General features: G+C 44.4%; 1 protein-coding gene across 2 annotated transcripts; it reads right to left on the reverse strand.

Annotated features, from left to right (window-relative positions):
* Window positions 1-168: 168 nt before the first annotated feature.
* Window positions 169-14,889, reverse strand: ARPC1B (actin related protein 2/3 complex subunit 1B). Of its 2 annotated transcripts, none has more exons than XM_034436567.3 (10): window positions 14,625-14,889; window positions 11,284-11,358; window positions 8,576-8,680; window positions 7,493-7,715; window positions 6,754-6,861; window positions 5,835-6,041; window positions 4,839-4,914; window positions 3,858-4,054; window positions 1,734-1,824; window positions 169-437 (listed from the first exon to the last, which is right to left on the reverse strand). In XM_034436567.3, exons 2-10 carry the CDS (start codon window positions 11,345-11,347, stop codon window positions 399-401), a joined length of 1,110 nt encoding a protein of 369 aa, XP_034292458.2. In that variant the 5' UTR covers window positions 11,348-11,358; window positions 14,625-14,889; the 3' UTR covers window positions 169-398. The 2 variants fall into 2 exon arrangements, with proteins under 2 accessions (XP_034292458.2, XP_034292459.2); XM_034436568.3 differs by lacking the exon at window positions 14,625-14,889 and adding an exon at window positions 14,117-14,328.
* Window positions 14,890-15,198: the final 309 nt, after the last annotated feature.

Below are 15,198 nucleotides of genomic sequence, written 5' to 3' on the forward strand. Positions count from 1 at the left end.
CATGTTTCACTTAGCAACAAATTTTGGTCTCCGTTGCAGTCGTAAGTCGAGGACTACCTGTAAGCATATAAAAATGGGCAAAGATTCATCTTTAAATTCTGAGAAATGCAGGCTTGATTGCTGGGGATACGAAGACCCCAAACCATGATAGACAGAGATTTTAGACTGTTTTTAATTGCATGTATTTTATTTTATTTTATTTTATTTTATTTTAAACCCCTCCTGGGTTCCTGCCCAGGAGGCCTCCAAAAAAAAAAAAAAAAAGCTGAGCTTGTAAGCATCTGGGATTGTCATTTTAAGGATTCTGGAAAGCAGGAATCTAAGATTTAAGCCTTGATTGATTTCCTTGGCAGGCGGGAATCCCTGTTTCTGCTGGCGGATTTTATACGCAGGGAGGCTTATTTCATCCGGAGGCCTTTCATTGCAGCCTCCAAGGTCTGAAACACAAAAGGAAGAGGCTTTACAAACCGGTAGCTATTTGCTCAAGATCAGAAATGGATCCATTGGGATCCGGCCGGGTGTGATTCTTACCGCGGATTCTCAATACTATAAATCTGTAACCTCTGAATTTTTTTTCCCCCTCCCCTTTTCTTTGGCTCAAGTGAAAACTAAAAACATGGAATGAAAAAAAAAAACTTCTCGTCTTCTGTTTTTGCCCCTGAAAAAACTCAACTTTCCTTTCCTCCTTCAATTTTCTTCCAAATTTCCACCGAAGCTTGGGGGGGGGATTATTTTAAAGGGAGGGGGGGTTTGTTTCTTGCAATTGAAAGAGTGGAAACCGGACACAGCTCCTTCCCGTTGACTTAAATAAAAAGGAACCACGAAAGTGGTCACGTTTGAGAAACCCTGCATTGCAGCTAACCAGAGTTTTTTTTTATTTATTTATTTTAAAGAATGCTTCTGGGACCTGTTATTACAAAGACAGATGATGCTTGAATCAGCAGGATTTTTTTTTTTGCAGCAGCAGAAGCCCCAACTCGGTGGTGGAATTTAAATTTTTTTACTACCGGTTTGGTGGGCGTGCTGTGGCTTGGTGGCAGGGGAAAGATACTGCAAAATCCCCATTCCCATCCCACTCCTGGGGGAAGGATACTGCAAAATCCCCATTCCTGGGGAAGGATACTGCAAAATCCCCATTCCCTCCCCACTTCTGGGGGAAGGATACTGCAAAATCCCCATTCCCACCCCAGGAGTGGGGGAAGGATACTGCAAAATCCCCATTCCCTCCCCATTCCTGGGGGAAGGATACTGCAAAATCCCCATTCCCTTCCCACTCCTGGGGGAAGGATACTGCAAAATCCCCATTCCCTTCCCACACCTGGGGGAAGGATACTGCAAAATCCCCATTCTCTCCCCACTCCTGGGGAAAAGATACTGCAAAATCCCCATTCCCTCCCCACTCCTGGGGGAAAAGATACTGCAAAATCCCCATTCCCTCCCCACTCCTGGGGGGAAGGATACTGCAAAATCCCCATTCCCACCCCACTCCTGGGGGAAGGATACTGCAAAATCCCCATTCCCACCCCACTTTGGGGCCAGCCAGAGGTGGTATTTGCCGGTTCTCCGAACTACTCAAAATTTCCGCTACCGGTTCTCCAGAACCTGGTGAATAGAACCTGGCGCCAACTTCACATTTAAGCCTTAAAATGTCTAAACTCAACCTTTCGTTGTTCCTCTCTAACCATTCTACCTGGATGGCCCTGGGGCAGCCCCCTTCGGCCCTCCCTGCTCACCTTCACGTCCCATATGCTCATGCCGCCATCCATTCCGGTGGTGCAGAATTTGGAGCAGTTCCCCTTCCCGCCTGCCACCACAGAGATTTGGCTGGAAGAGAATAAAAGGATCCCTGGATTGAGTCTTCTCCAACTGGAGCAGAAAACACTACAAACCCCTTACTGATAAGACAACGATCATCCATCATCCGTGGGTGGTAGCTCCAGGAACAGGGAGGAGCTTGACCTTCTGAAAGTCCACTCTTCAGAAAGAGGACTTAATTCATCGTTGCCTAATAATTTGAGTCCACCACAATCGTGTCAAGATGTTGGGAATTGTGGTTGAAGGACTGGGGAGAATCCGAAGGAGCTTTTGGGGAACTTTTCCTAAAGTCTTTCTACTTGGAGATGTCAGAGTTTGGCCGGGGATCCTTGCAAACCAGGTTTCTACCACCAAGCTGAGCCATTATCAGTTGTTGGAATCCCAAGATTTTTATTTCACAATTCTTAGATGGTATGACGGCAAAGTTATGGTCCAGTCTAGGTGAGAGAAAACCCCCTCCCCCTCATTCTCTCAAGTTAAATCTGGTTGGGCTTTCAAGTTTTTAACACTGTTTCCCGATTCCTAAAAGTACATCAATAACACACACACACATACAAAAGTCTACCGATTCCTCCAAGAGAAATGCTGCAAAATTCGCTAAGCTGACTAAGGATGTTGATTTTGGTTTATGGCTCAGGGCATTTTAAGGAAGATGGAATCAGGATCCAGAAGTAAAAGGAGATGAGCTTTTAAAAGAAAAGCGTTTAGCAGTTTGCATGAAGCGGTTTTCTTAGTTTGCGTGAAGGTGGCTTGTAGCCACCGGATCAGGTACTGAAGTATGTGACTTCTAAGAATTCTATAATGCCATGAAAAGATGGAAGAAAGAAGGGAGATAAGAGAAAACAGAAGCCAAGTGGACAGAGTCAGTTACATCAAGGGTGAATGGATCATTGGAAGAGCAAAAGGACCAGGTTGGGCCAAGATCTTCTTGGAGGAAATCTATCTATGCTGTTGCTAAGAATTGACACTAATTTAGATTACAGATTAACAAGAGTTGGAAGGGACTTTGTAGGTCATCTAGTCCAACCCCCTGTCCAAGCAGATCCTACACCATTTTTGATAGATGATGAATGTATCTTTTCTTTTATGTACTCCGGGAATGTAGGCACCAAGACAAATTCCTTGTGTGTCCAATCACACTTGGCCAATAAAGAATTCTATTCTGTTCTATTCTATTCTATTCTATTCTATTCTATTCTATTCTATTCTATTCTATTCTATTCTATTCTATTCTATTCTATTCTTTTCCATTCCATTCCATTCCATTCCATTCTTCATTCCAATATTCTATTCTATTCTATTCTATTCTATTCTATTCTATTCTATTCTATTCTATTCTATTCTATTCTATTCTATTCTATTCCATTCCATTCCATTCCATTCCATTCCATTCCATTCCATTCCATTCCATTCCAGATGGCAGTCCAGTATCTTCTTGAAAGCTTCCAGTGATGAAGCTCCCACAATTTCTGAAGGCAACTTTTGTTCCATTGGTTGATTGCTCTCATTGTCTGTTTCAGTTTCCATCCATTATCCCTTGTCTGGCCTTCAGATGCTTTGGAAAATAGCTTGACCCCCCCTCATCTCTGTGACAGCCCCTCAAATATTGGAAGACGGCTATGATGTCTTCCCTGGTCCTTCTCTTCACTAGACTAGCCATGCCCAGTTCCTGCAACCGTTCATCGTATGTTTTAGCCTCCAGTCCCCTCATCATCTTGGTTGCTCTTCTCTGCACTCTTTCTAGAGTCTCCATATCTTTTTTAATAGTATGGTGACCAAAACTCTGATGCCGTACTCTAGGTGTGGTCTTACTAGGGCTTTATAGAGTGGTATTAGTACCTCCCTTGATCTTGACTGTATCCCTTTGATCAATCCATCGATATCTTATAAAGCAAGGGTCTCCAAAGTCGTCAACTTTAAGACTTGTGGAACTTCTGCCGGGTGGGGAATTCTGGGAGTTGAAGTCCACAAGTCTTCAAACTTTCCAAATTTGGAGACCCCTTGTTATAAAGGAAAGAGAGAGAGACGTTTCGCAGACTTGCCTGATACTGTTCTTGTGAACTGTGTCCAGAGAAGCATTGTTGGTATCAGAGCTGCCCTTCTTGTCCATGTTCTGGAAACGCTCCCGAGCTGTGAGTCCCCGTTGGGAACTCTGCTTGGGGATGTCCATTTTCCCTCCGAAGCTCAAGGAGCCCTGCTGTTCATTGTACGCGAACAACATTGGGTAACAGTCATGTCCCTGGAAAAAAAGAGAAGCCAAGAACATAGCTCAGAAGACAAGGGCGAGGATGACTTGTGGTTGGGTAGAGCCATCCCCAAATCAGTGTCCTTCAGATGGGGCTGGTCCACAACTCCCAAACGTGTCATTCCTGGGGATCAAAAATGTGTAGTGCAGCTGAGAAAGGACTACATTGTGCTCTACATTTCATAGAGAATCTGTGGAAAGAGGCTAGATGAAATATGCTGGTTGCTTTTCAACAAAGACAGAAGAGGACATGTTCTACCAGATGATGTTATCTAGTTTGCGTCATGGGTTCCTGCAAGGAAACAACCCAGCTCAGAGAACATCAAGGACCCCAAAGTAGTCTTCCTCCTCCTCCTCCTGTCTCATTACCTTCCAGCACTGATGATGTTACCTAGTTGGGTCATGAAATGTTTGCAAGAAAACAACCCAGCTCAGAGAACATCAAGGACCCCAAAGTAGTCCTCCACCTCCCCCACCCCTCCTCCAATCCCACTCCCTTCCGGCACTGATGAGTTGGGTCATGAAACATCTGCAAGAAAACATCCAAGTTCAGAGAGCACCAAGGACCCCCTCATTTCAACCCTGAGCTACAAATATTCTCCTTTATTGGACTCATCCATATTTATCATGGTGCCATCTACTGGCTAAACCTTGAAATGACATTATCCACACCGCAAGGACGATGGCTTAGCCATTTTCCCCAAATCAGGAGCCCATGGCTCTACATGTAAATCTTTTGTGGGAAAATCACCCCGAGGAGAGAAAGTTTATGACTTACTGCAGCCACAAGACTGTTCTCAGTGATGAAGGTCACAGCCAGGAGGGGCAGAGTCTCTATAGAAAGGCAGGCGACACTGCGTAGGGAAAACAACGCTTTAGGCCAGGGGTCGGCAACCTTAAACACTCAAAGAGCCACAAAGGTCCTAACCGGAAGCCCCCCACTCAATTCTGGAGCTGACCGGAAGTCCAGTTCCCCCACCATAGAATCTCCTCCTAGTATGGCATCCTTTTTCCTCTACCTGTCCTAACCGAAAGCCCTATCAATTGTGGAGCTGACCAGCGACAGGGAGCTGCAGCAGAGGGATGAAAGAGCCACATGCGGCTCCAGAGCAGCAGGTTGCCGACCCCTGCTTTAGCCTGATCTTTAATATTTGTTTCAATCATGAATGTGAAAACTCCAGTCGTGGATTGACTCATATCAAATAAAGCACCACTCATCAACCTTCCAAACCCTACATCGTCCGTGTGACATTTTTTTAGTCCACCTATGTCAGTTTTCCAAGATTGGCCTATCTTGGAGAACTGACATAGGTGGACCCAGGGGTGAAATCCAGCAGGTTCTGACAGGTTCTGCAGAATCGGTAGCAGAAAGTTTGAGTAGTTTGGAGAACTGGCAAATACCACCTTCTGGCTGGCCCCATAGAGGGAATGGGGATTTTGCAGTATCCTTCCCCTGGAGCAGGGTGGGAATGGAGATTTTGCACTGCCATGCCCACCAAGCCACACCCACAGAACCAGTAGTAAAAAAAAAATGGATTTCACCACTGGGTGGATCCCAAGAAAAGTCATAGGCCATAGACCAAAAGCATGCAAGCTAATGCAACTTTTAATATAAAGTTTTAATAAAAAAGATTCTTGCAATGCTTTCTCAAATTATATTTCAACCCCCGCTTTCTTTTCCTTGACTGTTGTCCTACTCAAGGAACTTCCCATGACAATCCATCAACCTCCCTCAGATTTCTTCCTTCCCCCTTCCTCAGACCATCCTACTTACGCCATTTTCTTGTTGGCATCTGCCAGGCATATGGTGCTGTCGTGGCCCACCCAGGCCAGACGGTTACCACTGTCCGAAAAGCAGATGCTGTGGACCCAGCTGTAACTACTCTTCGACTCAAACATGAGCTCCCCAAACGACATCTTAGATCCCCAAGGAGTAGGGGCTGGCCGCTCTTCCACCTCTTTAATGTAGGCCGAGAAAATCCTGAAGGGTGGATGGAACGCAGATGATGGAAAGGAGGGGAAAAAATGCAGGTGACTCTCCAACACTCAACCGAGAAGGCGCTATTTCATCTAGATCAGCCTTAAACATTCAAAGAGCCATTTGGACCCGTTTCCCACAGAAAAGAAAACACCGGGAACCACAAAACCCCTTCCCGTGCCTGACTAGTTCTTGAGCAGCCACAAAACTAGCAGATGTAGTTGAATTAAACGTTCTGTTTTCTTCTGAAACTTTTCTTTTCTTGGATTTATCCATGGTTGGCCTACCGGGAGCTGAAAAGCTCAATAAATCACGTGTCGGCCGGGTGTCGCACATTGGCGGTTGTGACGCATATTTTGAGCGACAGGGAGCCGCAGCAGAGGGGTGAAAGAGCCACATGCGGCTCCAGAGCCACAGGTTGCTCACCCCTGATCTAGATCCATAATCACATCAATTAATTATGCAACAGCTGGAGGAGAAGACTTCATAACAAGTTTATATTACACCTTCCATAATAATATGGGATAGTTCTGGAGAACATTATTTAGGTGGCCACCAGGAGTTACCACCTACTTGATGGCACATAATCAAACATAGTCATATAAAATATCTTTGTCTAACAGCAGACGCACTACTACCACCCCGTTCCATGATTCCATCCAGCTGGGAATATTGAAATTGTTCGATATCTTCTAAGTCAATGTAGAAGGCCCACCTGCACTTGAAGTCACAGGAACCCGCTGCCAGGAGAACATTGTTTGGGTGCCAGTCCAGACTGAGGATGGTCGATCGAATTGGCTTCTTGATGTGCTTACAGACCCACCTAGGAGAAGTCGGAGAGAGAAGCTGAAATTCCCAGCCTTGATTCATGGAATGAATGATTGCATTTTGAAGATTTAAGGAGCTATTTGGAGATCAACCTTGACTGCTCTTTAGAAGGCCAGATCCTGAAGAGGAAACTCAAATACTTTGGCCACCTAATGAGGAGGAAGGACTCCCTGGAGAAGAGCCTAATGCTGGGAACGATGGAGGGCAAAAGAAGAAGGGGACGGCAGAGAACGAGGTGGCTGGATGGAGTCACTGAAGCAGTCGGTGTGAGCTTAAATAGACTCCGGGGGATGGTAGAGGACAGGAAGGCCTGGAGGAACGTGGTCCATGGGGTCCCAATGGGTTGGACACGACTTCACAACTAACAACAACCACCACCACTTTAGAGCTATCCAACTTCTAATACTGCTTGGAGAATTCTGGGAGTTGGAAGTCTTAGTTGGACACCCGTGTTCTAAAGAAAAACTCAAAATGTCCTAATGGATTTGTCAAGATGTCCGAATGCAAAAGGTCTACTTATTTGTAATTCTCTGTTTCCCCCATAACTTTGTATTAAAAGGATAACCCTCCTCACAGGGTCATCCCACCCAGCCCCACCCACTCCTCTCGCATTTGCTAAGACGCACCAATCGTTCTCCTGCTCAAAGTAGCAGATGGAGATCCTCCGGGATCCACTGCCCACAGCAAACTTGTTCTCTTTCGGGGACCACTTCACACAACAGGCAGCGCGATTGATCCGGAGAATGACCAGGGTGGGCTTCCAAACATCGTTCTTCAGGGTCCAGACGTAAGCGTTGCGGTCTGTCCCGCAGCTCACAATCCGGTTGCTGTCGGGGGCCCAGTCGATGCCTGTCAAGAAGATCAGTTGAAGCCAGATATGGATGGTGGTCTTCAAAGTTTTGTCCTACTGGCTTCAGGACCCAATGGTTGGGTTGTGGTTTTCTAGTTTGTGGCCATTAAAAAGTGATGGGACAAAGGGTTCCAAAAAAGGTGTCCTCTTCTGATTTAAATATCCTCTCACCTTTTCTCTAATCCCCTGCATGTGTGCCTACAACTTCCAGAAGGTCTATCTGGGCAAGGTGTCCAGTGCTGGAAGGAACATCCTTCTTTCCCTCACCTCCTTCCAGCTAGCATGAGGCCGAGTTCTCATCCCGATAAACCTCTTTTATTTAATTTTCAGTGAATTCCTCTCCAGCAAAGTCTTTCCTCTCCCACCGTCTTTCAAGATCGTTCACAATTACCGACCTTTATCAGGCTTGGAGAGTGGCCAGGCCGATATCTTTCAGACTCCACACTGTAACCGACAATACTTGGCAAGAATGCAAGAACATTTTTTTCACCCAAGTGAACTAATTGTCTCCTGCAAACTCCCCTCCCCTTCGCTCCTCTTTATTTCCTATGGGAGAGGCCATTCACCGTCCACTTGTAGCTTTACTCCTGAGTCGACCCTTGTTCCTTAGCTGTTCCCTTCTCCTGGCAGCTCTGCACACTGGGAACAGGATCCAGCTGTTCGTCTGCCTCACTGATGTCTGACTCCGAAGGCAGCTGACAACTGTCAGACGGCCCTGGCTCCCTCTCTGCCTCCGACGCAGAGCCCTCCCCAGACTCCAGGACTGGCCCATGTTCCTCCCCAACCTCCTCACTCTCCGAATCTGCTGCCAGATCTGCTGGCCGCCGGTGGGCCACAACAGGGACTTAGTTGTCCTCACCTGTTACTTGCCCGTTGTGTTCCTTCAGCTCGTGGATTTTGTCCCATTTGGAGCCATTTTTCTTGTAGATGTGGACTTCGTGATTGTTGGGGGAGATGGCGAGTTCTGTGAGAAAGAAGATGGACCAAATTTGCAAAACCAGCAATGGGGAACGCGTCAACATCAAGAGATACGCTGGCCCCGTTTTATCAAGCCACCCAAAACAAACAAACCAGAAAGAAACAGATAAAAACCAGGGGACCCATTAAAAAATTGGCTTTGTCCTCACCTTAGTTTTTTTTTGTGTTGTTGCCAAAAAAGAAAAATTCACACCCCCCCCCAAAAAAAAGCATTTGCAGATAAATGGCTCTTTATTATCAGATGGCTGGAAAATCCCTGATTCGGCTACGCAGAAGAGAAAGCGGCCTTGTTCTCCTTCTCGGGGAGTCGATGTGGAATGAATGGGATGGAAATTCCAAGGGAAAAGGAAGTGGGCTGATGATAGGAGAAGCTTTCTAATAGCTGTGGAACAGAGAATGCCTCTCCCTCCCTGTGCCCCTTGTGAGGGACTCTACGCTTGCAGATCTTACATGGATAGACAGATGGACGGACTAGAGGACTTCTAGAACCCCCCCATGGATCCAGGTGGATAGGCTAGGGCAGGGGTCTCCAACCTTGGCAACTTTACGACTTGCGGACTTCCACTCCCAGAATTCCTCAGCTCAGCCAGCGCATGCTGGGAGTGGAAGGCCACAAGTCGTAAAGCTGCCAAGGTTGGAGACCTCTGGGCTAGAGAACTTCTATAGACCCACCCCACCATGGATCCCCTGGATGGACTAGATGACTTCTAGAACCCCCAACATCAGGCGCACAGATTTCCCCTGGCCCTTCATTAGGAAGGTTCTGTATTGCCTCCAATCTGTTTCTACAAAGATAGATAGATAGATAGATAGATAGATAGATAGATAGGTAGGTAGGTAGGTAGGTAGGTAGGTAGGTAGGTAGGTAGGTAGGTAGGTAGGTAGGTAGATAGATAGATAGATAGATTGATAGATAGATAGATAGATAGATAGATAGATAGATAGATAGATAGATAGATAGATAGATAGATAGATAGATAGATAGATAGATAGATAGATAGAACAATGGGGCAACAGAATCAGATAGAATAGAATAGAATAGAATAGAATAGAATAGAATAGAATAGAATAGAATAGAATAGAATAGAATAGAATAGAATAGAAAATATGAAATGGAATGGAACAGAAGAGAGAAGAGTGGAGTGGAGTGGAGTGGAGTAGAGTGGAGTAGAATAGAGTAGAGTAGAGTAGAGTAGAGTAGAGTAGAGTAGAATAGAATAGAATAGAATAGAATAGAATAGAATAGAATAGAATAGAATAGAAAATATGAAATGGAATAGAACAGAAGAGAGAAGAGTGGAGTGGAGTGGAGTGGAGTGGAGTGGAGTAGAGTAGAGTGGAGTAGAATAGAGTAGAGTAGAGTAGAGTAGAGTAGAGTAGAATAGAATAGAATAGAATAGAATAGAATAGAATAGAATAGAATAGAAAATATGAAATGGAATGGAACAGAAGAGAGAAGAGTGGAGTGGAGTGGAGTGGAGTGGAGTGGAGTGGAGTGGAGTGGAGTAGAGTAGAGTAGAGTAGAGTAGAGTAGAGTAGAGTAGAGTAGAGTAGAGTAGAATAGAATAGAATAGAATAGAATAGAATAGAATAGAATAGAACAGAACAGAACAGAACAGAACAGAACAGAACAGAACAGAACAGAACAGAACAGAATAGAATAGAAAATATGAAATGGAATGGAACAGAAGAGAGAATAGTGGAGTGGAGTGGAGTGGAGTGGAGTGGAGTGGAGTGGAGTGGAGTGGAGTAGAGTAGAGTAGAGTAGAGTAGAGTAGAATAGAATAGAATAGAATAGAATAGAATAGAATAGAATAGAATAGAATAGAAAATATGAAATGGAATGGAACAGAAGAGAGAATAGTGGAGTGGAGTGGAGTGGAGTGGAGTGGAGTGGAGTGGAGTAGAGTAGAGTGGAGTAGAGTGGAGTGGAGTGGAGTGGAGTGGAGTGGAGTGGAGTAGAGTAGAGTAGAGTAGAGTAGAGTAGAGTAGAATAGAATAGAATAGAATAGAATAGAATAGAATAGAATAGAATAGAATAGAATAGAATAGAAAATATGAAATGGAATGGAACAGAAGAGAGAAGAGTGGAGTGGAGTGGAGTGGAGTGGAGTGGAGTGGAGTGGAGTGGAGTGGAGTAGAGTAGAGTAGAGTAGAGTAGAGTAGAGTAGAGTAGAGTAGAATAGAATGGAACAGAACAGAACAGAACAGAACAGAACAGAACAGAACAGAACAGAACAGAACAGAACAGAATAGAATAGAATAGAATAGAATAGAAAATATGAAATGGAATGGAACAGAAGAGAGAATAGTGGAGTGGAGTGGAGTGGAGTGGAGTGGAGTGGAGTGGAGTAGAGTAGAGTAGAGTAGAGTAGAGTACAGTAGAATAGAATAGAATAGAATAGAATAGAATAGAATAGAATAGAATAGAATAGAATAGAATAGAATAGAATCTGGAAAGGACCTTGGAGTCTTCTAGTCCAAGCTTATCTTTTATCTTTCTCCTGTAAGGTTAATAATTGTTAACTGGCACAATTGTTGAGTTCAGGAGCTGAATCTCTGAGGATCCTTTGAAAAAGGGAGACTTACGACTTCGATCCTTGTTCCAGGCATGGCAAGTGATGGGTTCCAGCAGGAAGCTTTGATAAGCCATGGTTCTTCACCCTGCTCAGAAAGAAAAACAGTTTAGCTTTAGAAATTATAGAGAATATTCATAGCTCAGGTTGTAGATTTAGGCAGAAGTTTCTCCTCCGAGCCTTCTGCTTGGCTCCCGGACGTTTCGTTACCAAGCTAGATAATATCTTCAGCAAGATTTGGGGTGAAATGACTTGATACTTCACCCAAAATCCCACTGAAGATGTTACCTAGTTTGGTAGCAAAACGTCCAGGAGACATACAGCAAGCTCGGAGGAGAAACCTCTGCCTAAACGGTTTAGCTTTCTCACGAGTGGAGGAGGCGAATTGGGAGAATGTAGGGGAAGGAGTGGCAGCACCTGGAGGCGGAGTCAAATGAGGAATCAGCCTAGAATCTCTACGTAGCCACAACCTAAGTCCAACCTCCCTTGAATTCCAATGAGACTGATCTAACTCATACTCCAATATTTGAGGGGCTGCCACAGAGAGGAGGAAGGGGGTCAAGCTATTTTCCAAGGCACCCGAAGGTCAGACAAGGAATAATGGGTGGAAACTGACCAAGGAGAGATTCAACCTAGAAATAAGGAGAAATTTTCTGACTGTGAGAACCATCAACCCATGGAACAGAAGTTGCCTTCGGAAGTTGTGGGAGCGTCATCACTGGAGGCTTTCAAGAAGAGACTGGACTGCCATCAGTCAGAAATGGTGTAGAGTCTCCTGCTTGGGTGAGGAGGGGTTGGACTAGATGACCTACAAGGTCCCTTCCAACTCTGTTAATCTGTTATGTCTTGGTTGCCTGGAAGATCTGAATCATTGGTAAATCTAACCCCCCCAAAAAAGGAGACCAACTACATTGATCAGTCTTTTATTTCTGTTTTGGGGAGCTCTACGGTTGGGTACGTCTACTGTCTGTCTATGATTATTAGTTCTGCAAAATGTGTTGATCGAGCTACTTGGCTGCTTTCGTTTAAAAAAAGCAGAATAAAAACCATCAGGCTGAGCCACGAGGAAACTCCACCTTGGGGACTGCTGTCGACATCTGCCTCTGCTCTTCCTCTCCGAGATCTGTCTGCTTTTGGCCTTATATGGTATTACCAAATTGTTCTTGGTTAAGAAATGTTTCCGTTTTCCTGTACCTTTCCCCCCACCCCTCAAGCTATTTACTTCCTTGCCTTTCAAGCCATAATTCAAAAGAGCCAGAAAGCAAGCAAATCTTTTGATGGTTGATTAGTGGAAACTAATGAAGGAGAGAAGCAATTTAGAACTAAGGAGAAATTTCCTGACAGTTAGAACAGTTAACCAGTAGAACAACTTGCCTCCAGAAGTTGTGAATGCTCCAACACTGGAAGCTTTTTAAGAAGAGGTTGGATAACCATTTGTCCGAAGTGGTGTAGGGTTTCCTGCCTAAGCAGAGGGTTGGACTAGAAGACCTCCAAGGTCCCTTCCAACTCTGTTATTCTAAGAGAGCTCCCATTTGGCAGCAAGGATGATAACAGCGTGACTTTTTTTAAATAACAGGGTGAAGGTTTTATGGCTTCCCCTGCTTTCCGTCTATTTCGTTCTGGTTTCATTCAGCCCTATTTACAAAGCTTGCCTCTGTTTTTCATGCCTGAACACGATAGCATAAAGGTCAATTAGGTATGATTGCACGGGGAGGGGTTGGGACATAAAAAGGGAGGGCTGGGGATGATGGATTCGTCATCCCTCTGAGGTTATTCACTGCTTCTAACTACATTTCTTACCTGTCTGGAAAAGTAACCCAGAGGCCTCAGATTATCAATTGGCTCAGAGAGATTTGTTCAGATTTAAGGTTCAGTAATGCAGAAAGTCATTTGATCTCAATCTTAGCCGTAGCCAATTACGAACTATAACATGTATGGGTCTCCTGCTGAGTTGGGGGGGTGTTGGGGGGGTGTTGGACTAGATGACCTACAAGGTCCCTTCCAACTCTGTTAATCTGTATGCAGGATACACGTTGCAGCCCTTTTTCCTTAGTTCAGAATAGTTCAAATCTATTTAGTCATCTTGCAGGATCTTGCAGGGAGGAGGGAAATCTAAAAATAACAGTCTACTTCCTTGGATGAAAAAAAAAAAGTGCAGAATAGGTTTTATACATGGTTGGAAAACAGAAATCAAATTAAGAAGTAAGAATATAAAGTGACATTTGATATTAACATACTGGATATAAACGTAAATAATGATCCTGCTAACAAAACAGTTCATTATGAATATTTAAAAATAAAGAGAAGGAGCGGGAGGATAAAAGTTAAGAGGAAAGACAAAAGCCGATGCAGAAAATGGTAAAATTGTATATATCTGTTGTTAGTATTGTATTTTAACGTCTGATGTGTGTATGGTTCTCTTTCTCTCTCTCTCTCTCTCTCTCTCTCTCTCTTTTTTTTTGTCTCTTCTTTTGCTATGGTGTGTTTGGTTTTAAAATGTAAAATACTCAATAATTTTTTTTTTTTAAATATATGAATTATAAAACTTCTGTCCACCAACTATCTATGATGTCTTGGTTGCCTGGAAGATCTGAATCATTGGTAAATCTAAAAAAGAAAAAGAAAAAAAGAGACCAACTCCTTTTCCAAATCCAAAAACCAGACTCAGTGGTGGGGATTCAAATAATTTAACAATCGGTTCTCTGCCCTAATGATTTCTTCCAACAACCAGTTCACCAAACTGCTCAGAAAGTTAACAACCGGTTCTCTCGAAGTGGTGCGAACCGGCTGAATCCCAACCCTGACCAGACCCCTTTCTAAACACAAAATAGACCAAAAAAACTCACTCGGCCAGTTGAAGAAATACCCCAAAAGCTCTCTCTTGCTGGAGATCTAAGCACACTTCAGAGGAAGAAATGCTGCTTAATCTGCAGACAATTGTTCAGACTATTTTGGGGTGGGGTGGGGGAGACTTTTGAGGAGTTGTGTGTCCTCATGGAAAACTCCAAGGGAAGTCAACTGCTGGCTGGAGAGAAACTTCAGTGGGTGGGAAAGAGAGAGAGAGAGAGAAAAAAAAAACATTCCTGAAAGTAGTGCCAGAAGAAATGGAAAGGAAATAACGTCTATGTGGAAAGGAGGAGGAGGAGGAGGTGGTGGATAGGACAGGAGAGGGGGTGGTGAGGAGGGAAGAATGAGTCAAACCAGTTTTTTCACTCCTGAATTTGAACCCCTGCCATCCCTTCAAGAGAGAAATGCCTTCGCAAGAAAAGTTAGCCAAGAGAAGACAACCGAAAGAGAGTCTCTTTTGAGGGTTTGTTTGGGTTTTTTTGGGGAAGGAGCATCTCAGGGACTGACCTTGGATGGAAAAGATGAAGATCTCGAGATCTTCCCGTTGAGAAGGAGAAGGAGAAGCAGGCTTGTTCACGGACTCTGGGCAGTCGACGTGAACAGCCCTCCGCCCCGAGCCAGCTCAGGAGGAAATGAAGAAAGAAATTTAGAGGCAAGGCTTTGAAAAGTCAGACTTCCCTCTCGAGAAACTTAACCACTTCCTTGCTTGGGGGTTGGGGAATTCTCTCTCTCTCTCTGTGATGCCTTATGTGTAGTGAAGAAGGAGTAAGCTTACCGCCTTAAATGATGCAGGAAGGTTGTTGGTTTCGCAAGATAGGTGGGTCTGGCTGCAAAAATCATCTAAACAATGAAATGTTTTGGATGAGGTTTTTGAGAAGGGAATGGACAGCTGTTTGTCTAAAATGGTATATGGTTTTCTGCCTGAGCAGAGGGTTGGACTGGAAGACCTTCTAGGTCCCTTACAACCAGGAGTGGGATTCAAGTAATTTAACAACTGGATTCTCTGCCCTAATGATTTCTTCCAACAACCAGTTTTCCAAACTGCTCAGAAAAGTTAACAACCGGTTCTCCCGAAGTGGGG

This window comes from Pantherophis guttatus, chromosome 14, assembly GCF_059756535.1.
Source record: "Pantherophis guttatus breed Tessera chromosome 14, ASM5975653v1, whole genome shotgun sequence".
Lineage (NCBI taxonomy): Eukaryota > Metazoa > Chordata > Lepidosauria > Squamata > Colubridae > Pantherophis > Pantherophis guttatus.